At 57.6% G+C, this 9,305-nt stretch overlaps 1 protein-coding gene and 1 long non-coding RNA gene across 5 annotated transcripts in view; one reads left to right on the plus strand and one right to left on the minus strand.

Annotated features, from left to right (window-relative positions):
- Cd82 (CD82 molecule) overlaps positions 1-9,305 on the minus strand; it is a 31,439-nt gene that overhangs the window by 3,107 nt on the left and 19,027 nt on the right. For all 3 annotated transcript variants that reach the window (XM_019205798.2, XM_010612511.3, XM_010612509.3), the window contains 4 exons: positions 7,106-7,188; positions 3,685-3,757; positions 2,042-2,166; positions 1,876-1,950 (listed from right to left, as the gene is read on the minus strand). In XM_019205798.2, coding sequence (XP_019061343.1) covers positions 1,876-1,950; positions 2,042-2,166; positions 3,685-3,757; positions 7,106-7,168 — 336 coding nt within the window. In that variant the 5' untranslated portion in view covers positions 7,169-7,188. The remainder of the gene's footprint in view (positions 1-1,875; positions 1,951-2,041; positions 2,167-3,684; positions 3,758-7,105; positions 7,189-9,305) is intronic.
- On the plus strand, positions 211-2,088 carry LOC117283491. Of its 2 annotated transcripts, none has more exons than XR_004514476.1 (4): positions 211-284; positions 1,308-1,398; positions 1,639-1,701; positions 2,010-2,088. It is a non-coding gene; the product is annotated as an uncharacterized LOC117283491 (long non-coding RNA). The 2 variants fall into 2 exon arrangements; XR_004514475.1 differs by lacking the exon at positions 211-284 and adding an exon at positions 1,095-1,176.

Raw genomic sequence — 9,305 nt, forward strand, 5'->3', positions numbered from 1 at the left:
TTAGGCAATTTCATCCCACACTGCAGGCCTCGGCCTTGGGGACCCGCGTCGGGACGCCAGGGACGGTCACCCTGGCAACCGGGAGGCCGCTAGGCGGAGCGGGCGCCGCGGCTCCCTGCACCCCAAAGGCTCTGTCCCTGGCCGCTGTGCTGTGCGACCCACCCTGTCCTCTGAGGGTGAGGACCTCGGAGAAGCGGCCCACAGGGCACCTGGGCAGGCTCAGCTGGGTGACCGCGACCCAGGCGGTCAGGAGCCGGCCCGGCGCTAGCCGATCGTCAGCCCAGGTGGGCAGATGCAGGCCCTGCTTTCAAAATTATTAAGGGCCTGGCTCGGCGGTGCACATCTGTGATCTCAGCTCTCTGGGAGGCTGAGGCGGGAGGATGGCAAGTTGGAGCCCGGCCAGGGCAACTTATCGACTTGGCCAGACGCTGTCTCCAAATAAAAAGGGCCAGAGATAGCTCAGTCCGAAGGCCCTGGTCACAGCTGGCCAGCAGCAGCAACGTGGCAGACCCAGCCCCGCTGGCTCCAGGGCCCTGAGGCAGCCACTGCCCACCACTGCCGGCCCGCCCGAGGGGCTCACTCTGACCGCGGGCCTGAGCTCTCCGTTCACCCTGCAGTGAAACTCTTCACACAGTGCAACCCAGAGGCCCCGAGCCCAGCGCACCGTGCAGATGCGAGGCTCCTGGCAGCGCTCTCTGACCTCTGCTTGCACGGTCCCAGGGACAGGGGCCTCAGGACCTCGCACACTGCCTACTCAGGCCGGGCTCTCGACAGAATTCACCCGGAGCTGTGCCCTGTGACGCCTCCCACTGGCTTTAGCTCCTGCCCCCACCCCGTGCCCAAGGCCAGTCCAGTCCCTCTGCCCAGCACAAGTATGGTTTGAACACCTGAGGCCCGCCCATGTCCCTGACCCTCCCCTCCGGAACCCATCCCCTCTCTCCCCGCTCTGAAAGATGTCACAGCGCCCCTTGTGATGGCCCTCGGGTGGCACAATGGGCCGGCCCGTTTCTGCTCTCGCAGCCCCCACCGTGATGCTCCTGGGGAAACCAAGGCTGGGTCAGGGTGTTCCCATGGCTACTTCGTCCCCTGGGAACCCTGTATGCACTGAAACTTGGTGCCTCCTGGAGGGGAGTTTCGGTCCCCTAACCACTGGCTTCCTGTCTGTCTCACAGCCAGGTGAACTTCCTCTCCTCTACAAAATCCACCATTTCCTCTTTTGCTTTGGCTGCCAGGAAACTCAAGACTCAAATCAGGGAAAAGAGTACTCCTCTCAGCATGACTTCTGTTGTCTCTCATTTTGGTTTTAGTTGCCCTGTTAGGAACCAGCTCCAGTTCTGGAGAACAGGCTGGGTATGGATTATAAGCAAGGACGCTGGATTTTGGTGAGAAGGACACCATGTACGTTAGCAGCACGGACCCAGAAGCCAGGATGCTTCAGTTCCAATTTCATTTCTGCTACTTCCAAGCTGTGTGACCTTGGGCAAGTTGCTTAACCTCTTCCATGCCGTAGCTCTCACATATCCCTAAGGCTTCAGAAGATGCCATGTGCACACGGCAGGTCCCGTAAATGATCTCTGGGACAGTCACATGTCCCAGCAGCCCTTCCTGCTCCTTTCCCTCCTGTGCTTCTGTCTTTAGGGTTTAAAAGCTGGACACTCACTTCTCAGGCTGGTGCTGTGGCAGCCACCTTGTAACCATGAGGTGAGTGACATACTGCTTAAAAGCCATCATGGGGGTAAGAAGACTCGAAGCCAGGGTCTCTGAACTTCCAAACCAGGTTGCAGTCCCCCGTGTTCTCCACAGTTCTGGTGTCTGTGACACCAGAGTGGCTTCCTGTCCCTGAGGTGCCCTGCCCAGTGTGTGTGGGGGACTCACCTTGCCCACATTGAAATAGAAGAGGGTCCCAGCCACCACCTGCGCAATGAGGATGAGCAGGAGAAAGGCGAAGTACTGGGTAGAGAGGGCAGAGGTCATCGTTAGGCCCCTCCAAGCCCCTCCCTCCGCTCCAGGCCCTGCCCCCTGCCCAGAAGGGCCGACTCACCAGCCCCAGCAGGCAGCGGACTTCATTGATGGCCCCGATGCAGCCCAGGAAGCCCATGACCATGGTGACCGCACCCACGCCGATGAAGACGTAGGCGCCCACCTGCAGGGAGCTGTAGGAGGTTTCTAGGAGCAAGGAGGGGACAAGGCTCACTGAGGGCAGTGTTGCCAGGGTCAAAGCTGGCAGGGGTGGCTGGGCCCCATGTCACACACCTGTGATCCGGAGGCTGAGGCAGGAGGATCCCCATGAGTTCAAGACCAGCCTGGGCTACATAGCAAGACCCTGTCTGACCTGGGGTGACCCCTCAGGGAGCAGCCTCCTGCACCCCTTGGGGGCTGCCCTCTCTGTATGTCCTCACGAGAGGACATACACCTCACCCTGATCCAGCCTGGCCTGCAGCCTACTTTAGTTTTCTCTTCTGCACCTATCAGGACCAAGTGTGTTCTACTCCTTACTGATTCTTCTTGCTCATTTCTGCTCCCACCGCTCCAAGGATGCAGCTGCAAGGGGTGAAGGTCTTTCCTGCCCCCGCCCCCAGCTGGCGGAGCAGTGCCCAGCATCATAGGGGCAGCATGAGTGGTTCCACTAAGGACACAGGCTGAGGGCACAGATGAGGAAATTGAGGCCAAGAAAGTGCCCTGGCTCCCAGTGCTGAGTCCACAGCTGTGCAACTCTTAGGTGGCTGTGATGCTCCCTGCCTCAGTTTACCCCAATGTACAGTGCGGGCCAGTGGGTCAGAGTTTCTGAGCCCTGGCTGGCTGAGGACTGCTCCAAGGGTGTTAAGTGACCCCAGCACTCAGGCCCCACCCAACCTGAGCAGGGTGTGGTGGGGTCACCTGTAATCCTAGCACTCTGGGAGGCTGAGGCAGGAGGGTCTAAATACCAAGCTCAGCCTGGGCCATTTAGTAGTGACTTCGGAGACCTAGTCTCAGAATAAAAACTAAAAAGGGCTAGGGGTGACACACACACACACACACACAGTGCCAGCTCCACACTGTCAGACTTGGCCCAGGGTGCAGCGCCTGATGGGTGTGGATGAGGCCTGACTAGCACAGAAGAGGGTGCCTCTTGCCTGGAGAGTGTGGAGGCTGAGGCAGGAAATGGACCCAGGGAAAAGGACCAACAGCCTGGCCGAGGGCGGTCGCCTGGTTCCTCCTCCCCCAGGGCAGGAGGTGACAGGTGTCTCCTGCAGCTGCTGGGGGCCAGGGAGCCAAGGCCGCCCTCGGCAGGGCAGGGCATCTGCGTTCAGCAGTCCTGGAAGGCTTCCTGGAGGAGCCGCCCGGGGACCGGAAGGGCCAGGTCCGCTCTCAGGCTCCTTTGTGGTCAGGGCGCTCACCCTGATGTGTGTGTGCATGCTGAGGACCAAGGCAGCCACGAGTAACTTTACCTCTCAGAGCCTCCATCTGTTTGGGACAAGGTCTCACTACACGGCCCAGGCTGGCCCCCAACTCCCTGCGATCCTCCCGCCTCAGCCTCCTGAGTGCTGGGGCTCGCTGTTTCTCCTGGGCGGAGCCGTGGGGGGAGGACAGCTGGATGTGAGACACAGTGACCGCCGTGCAGCCCCGGACCCCGGGCCCAGGTCAGCTCGCTTGGCCGAGGGGACCGGACCCAGCTCTCCCACGCCCCATCGGCCCCGGGCTTACGAAGCACGTTGATGAAGCTGGAGCCGTCGGCCAGGATCCACACCCCGAAGCCCAGGATCACGGCGCCCAGGACCTGCAGGGAGGGGGCGGTCAGTGGGCTGCGACCTCAGGGGCCTCTGCCTCTTTCCTTTTCCTTTTTGGAGACAGGGTCTTGCTGAGTAGCTCAGGCTGGCCTCGAACTCCAAAATCCAGAGGGGAAGGAGGGAGCGGAAAAGGGAGGGAGGGAGGGGATGCACGCAGGGTGACCGGGTGGGCGGGGACTTCCATCCGGCCAGGTCCCCCCAAGTTCAGCCTTCCACGCGTACCTGCCCAGACCCGTGACACCAGGACGCTCAGCTGGGGAGGCCCCGTAACCCAGGAATGTCGCCGCTCAGGGCTGGCTATGCCACAGGCAGGGTCCCATCTCTGTCACCAGCCCTGGGCTCCACCTCCCCTGGGAATCCCTCACCTCTGGTCCAGTCCAAGGCCCACAGCTGCCCCTGCCTTTTTCTGTTGCCCGTAACGTCCTGGGTCAGGGCCTCCCTTGGGCAAAGTGCAAGCTCAGTTATCAAGATGAGCAAATACTTTAAAAATAAATGAATCACTGGGCATAGTGGCAGATGCCTGTGGTCCCAGACCTCAGGAGGCTGAGGCAGGAGGATCACCACAAGTCACAGAGAGGCCACTCTGGGCTACACAGTGGTGAGTTCAAGGCCAGGCCTAACGATAGAATGAGACCTTGTCTCAGAAAGACCAACTAACTAAATACAAATGAAAAATCTACGATGAATGAATAAAATTTCCACACAATTTGAATCATGGACTTCTTTCTTTCTTTCTTTTCTTTTCTTTCTTTTTTTTGGCATTGATGGTTGAATCCAGTGCATTTACACTGAGCTACATCGCTACATCCCTAGCCCCTTTTCACTTTTATTTTGAGACAGAGTTTTGTTAAGTCCCTAAATTGCCTAGGCTGAGCTAGAACTTTCAATCCTCCTGCCTCAGCCTCCCAGAGTGCTGGGATTATAGGTGTGTACCACTATGCTGGTCTGGGACTTTCCTTTTGCCTTGGGCCACCTTTGAGATGGGTTCACCTCACTCTCCTCTGCCTGGGAATGGCACCCCCGCCCTGGCCAGAGGCCTTGCTACACCCATCTGGGAAGGCGGGGAACAGCTTCTCCAGAGGGCTGGGGGGCAAGGCGGAAAACACCCTGTGGGCAAACATGACCTCAAGTCCTTAGATCGCCAAGAGGCTGCCAGCCACCCCCTGAAGCTGATGACCTCCGTGCGACTGGCAGGTGCAGTGCAGCCTGCTGGGCCACCAGGCCTTGGGGCAGCCAGGGAGGAAGCCCCTCCAGCAGCCTTCAGGGGCAGGCAGCACCTGGCATACCTTTTCTGTGAGCCAGGACTGGGCTGGGAGCTCCCCACATCCACCAACCCCCAGCCCTGATGGGACACTGGCCACCTCTGGATGTCACCGGTCCTGAGAAAAGTGGCCCAAGCAGCCATGGGGCACCGGTCAGAAGCAGGGAGGAAGCCACAAATCCCATCCCGTCACCCTGCAAAGTGCGGGGACCCCACCTGGTCCCAGACAGCCAGGCCTGTCACCACAGGAAGCTCGGGTGTCACTGTCTGGGGTCCCAAATCCAGGGATACGCCAGTTCCTAGGACAAAATGGCACAGTCTTCCCTACACTTTTCACCATCTGTAGGTTTTTTTTTTTTTTTTTGGTACCAGGGATCAAACTCCAGACCTTGCACTTGCGAGGTGGGCAGTGGAACCACTGAGCTAAATCCCAGGCCTATTGGTAGGTTGTTTGTATCTGGCACGACATAAATGTTCCGTAAATAAGGGCTTTGCTGCATTGCTCAGGAAGAAACTGTATGAAAAATGTCTGTCCATGATCAGTGCAGACAAAATTTCTTAAGTATTTTCGACTGGGTGTGGTGGCCCACACCCGTGGTGATCCTAGCACTTGGGAGGCTGAGGCAGGAGGGCCGCCAAGAGTTCAAGGGCATCCTAGAATACATAGTGAGCTTTTATCTCCAAAACAAACAACAAAAACCCCTGTGTTTTATACTTGGTTGGGTCAGCAGACATGGAGACCGTGGACAGAAGAGGCTCCCCAAACACAGGAGCGGAGTGACTGCGTTGTCTCCTGCTCTCTCCTTTCCCTGAGCCCCACCCTGAGCGCCCTCTAAAGGAGCTGGGAGGAGGCCTGCTCTGTGGGGAGCAGGGGTGGGAAGGGACCCCGACCAGACCACACCCCGCTCGCTAACCCTAACCCTAACTCAGGGCCCAGCATCTGTGCTCCTGAACCCCAAGCTCCAGGTCTCCCAGGAAGTCCGACCCCTCTCTCCATCCCGAGGCCCAGGCCATTCCACGTGGCTCCACCCCAACCCCGGCCGGAACCAGGGGTCCACCAGGGCCAGCTTGGCTTCTCCACGGGCAGCTGCTCTCAGAGGCCAAGCCAGCGCCTGACCACCAAGCCAGGGGAGGCCAGGGTCAACAGACAGAATACACTGCTCAAGGCCTGGCCCTGTGTGTGTGTGTGTGTGTGTGTGTGTGTGTGTGCGCACATGCATGTGCCAGAACACTTTTTCAGCTTTTTTTTTGAGACAGGATCTCACTATGCAGTTCAGCCTAGCCTCAAACTCACTATGTAACCATGGCTGGCCTGGAACTCAGGGCAATCCTCCTGCCTCAGCCTCCTGAGAACTGTGCCACCACACCCAGCCAAGCAAACCATCATGGGAAATTTTGAGTGATTCTTGTCTTTATTTTTTAAATTTCTTATAATCCTGTATAACTTGACATGTACCCCCCCAAGTAATTCTTATCTGCTACAGAAAATTTCTATTCCAGAGAAGGATAAAGAACAAGCCAAGTATGGTGTCAAATGCCTGTAATCCCAGCACTTGAGAGGCTGAGACAGGAGGATCACCAGTAGTTTGAGGCCAGCTTGGGTTACATAGTGAGATCCTGTCTCAAAACCAACACACACACACACACACACACACACACACACACACACACACACAAACAGAAATAAAATCTCAATTCCCAGGGACTCCTAAATGAACACAGATATTTTCTTCTCTCAAAAATATCCACATTTTTATGAATCTATGCATGTAAAAAATGAAACTGGATCATGATAAACATTGCACTAGATGACCTGATTTTTAACAGTTTAGGGTGAACGGAGAGACGGAGAAGCCAAAGTCACAACACGCTCGGGTCCACGAGGGCCCTGCACGCTGCTGATGCCCCCACTTACACACACACACACCATCGGCAGCCTAGCAGCTGCAGGCGGAGTCAGGCAGTGCCTGCCAGGTCAAAGGGGAAAACTGAGGCCCCAGGAAAACCAGCTCCAGAAGTGCTACGGGGCCCCCCTCTGGCAGAAGCCTGGGCCCAGGCGGCTCCAGACCATACTTACGAAGAAGAGCAGGTTGAAGAGGAAGAGGAAGTACTTGGTCACTTTGATGCAGGCCTCCCCCATGCTGCTGGGCCTGGAGCTCCCTGGGGAGGGGAGAGAAGGTGGGGGTCAGGGCGTGGAGCCAGGGAGCCCACGCGGGGACCCCGAGCCCCAAATCATCTCAGTTTGCCCTCAGAAAGCGGGTCACATGGTCGCTGGGCCACGGAGGCTCAGTGAGGCCAGGGGACTGGTGTAAAGCCACAGCCAGGAGAAGCGCGGCCCCTGCTCCCAGCCGCCAGGGTCAGAGTCAGCCACAGCGGGGGAACAGGACTGTGGGGGAGGCCTTGCCCTGCACCTCGGCTTTGGAAGTTGGTCAGCATCACAAGGCCAGGAAGTCAGGGATGGCGGAGGGAAACCCCCAAAGGAGGCCTGGCTTCTCAGAATGAAGGAACTAAGTATGCATTTAATAAACACAGAAAACCACAAATCAAACAAAAATTGTTATCTCACCAGAGATAAAACTTTTCCTTAAGTAGCTACACTTCCTGTGTGTGTGTGTGTGTGTGTGTGTGTGTGTGTGTGTAAAACCAATAGTTTTAAACCACACTTGGCTCATCCTGCACAGCCTGCTGTTTTCCTTCTACCACAGTCTCTGTCTGCTGACTAGCTGACTTAGTACATAAATCTACATGCTCTTGCTGATCGGTACTTATTAACATTTGCCGGGGGGGGGGGTCACGGAGTCTCCCAGAAAATTCACGTGTAGGCATTTTGCAACAATTTCTGGAACCCCAATGACCTCAAGTTAAAACCGCAGATATACGGTTGGGCATGATGGCACATGCCTGTAATCCTAGCATTTGGGAGGCTGAGGCAGGAGGGTTGCTTTGAATTTGAGGCCAGCCTAGGCTATGTAATAAGTGCAAGACCAGCCTGAACCACATTGCAAGACCCTGTCTCAAAAATGCAAAAACAACAAAAACCCAGATACAGGCGGCCACAAAATATGTGCTCAGTGCTCTAAGATGGGACACCCAGTGGTTTCTGAGTTTTTGCAGTTGCCCAGGGTGACACCAGCTGTGCTTGTGTCATGACACAGCCCTTGCTGGAGCCTGCAGAAGGTCCCAGGAGAGGGGACAAGAGAAGCAAGTTGCTCTCTGCTCCTGGGGTGAAGGGAACAGCTGGGCAGGACAGCTGGGGAGGACAGCTGTGGGGACAGCGGTGGCTGGGGTGGGGGAGGAGCAGCCACAGGCAGGGGGACAGGGAGAGCAGGGCGGCTGCATCCTGTCCTACCCTGCACACTGCTGTCTACCGAGGAGCCCGCCCCTTTTGGCGGTACTCACACAAAATCGTGCTCCTTCCTGCCTTGCTAACCAGGACCTCAGAAAGGGACCCGTGGGAATGGCCAGGTTTTTTTATCCAGTGAGGTGCTCAAAGGGGCCCTTGTTTGGGGACAGGGAGGCAGCTGGGAAGCCCGTGGCCCAGCTCCCAGCCTGGACGGCGCTGGCCCATGTCCAGGGCAGGCCGGGGGTTTGGCATTCGCCTAGAGTCCCAATCGGGCAACCGCTGCTGTTTCTTCCCAGCTCGCACTTTTGTTTCCTGCAGTGGGCTGAGCCCTCAGTACCCTGTGGGTAAACTGAGGCCCTGAAAGTGAACGACTTGCCCCAGGTCACCAGAAGGTGGAGCAGAGAGGGCGGAGCCAGGCCCCTGGGTACCAAGCAAGACGCAGTGGTTCCCACGCTGAAACAAGAAGGGCAAGGTGACTCTTGAGTGGCAGGCGGCTTGGCCAATCAGGACATTATTTCGGGGGCGGGCAGCTGGCCGCTGTGGAGGTGCCAGGCCGCGGAGACCCGGAGGCAGCTTCCCCGGCAGGACGCGTCTGAGCCTGTCCTCACTGGGAGAAGTCGGGACTCAGCAAACGGCCTGCAGGCCAAACGCACCCCGGCCTGCGCCTCCGGCCCATCGTGAGCTAGGAACAGATTTTACATTTCTGAACTTTGAAAAAGAGGGAGAGATTTTGTAACACAGGGAAATACTGTGAAATTCAAATTTCTGTCTCCATGGCCACACCCTCCGCCCCTGACATTTCTCTCGGGCCCTGGTGTCTGGGACAGAAGGGGATCTGAGCAAGGGTCTGCGGGGGGCAGCGAGGGTCCAGGACAGGCTCAGGTCCAGCTGTGCCGGCGCGTGGCCCCAGGGAGGGGCCTGCCTGGCTGTCGCC

This window comes from Fukomys damarensis, unplaced genomic scaffold, assembly GCF_012274545.1.
Source record: "Fukomys damarensis isolate Sample0158 unplaced genomic scaffold, DMR_v1.0_HiC HiC_scaffold_27, whole genome shotgun sequence".
NCBI lineage: Eukaryota > Metazoa > Chordata > Mammalia > Rodentia > Bathyergidae > Fukomys > Fukomys damarensis.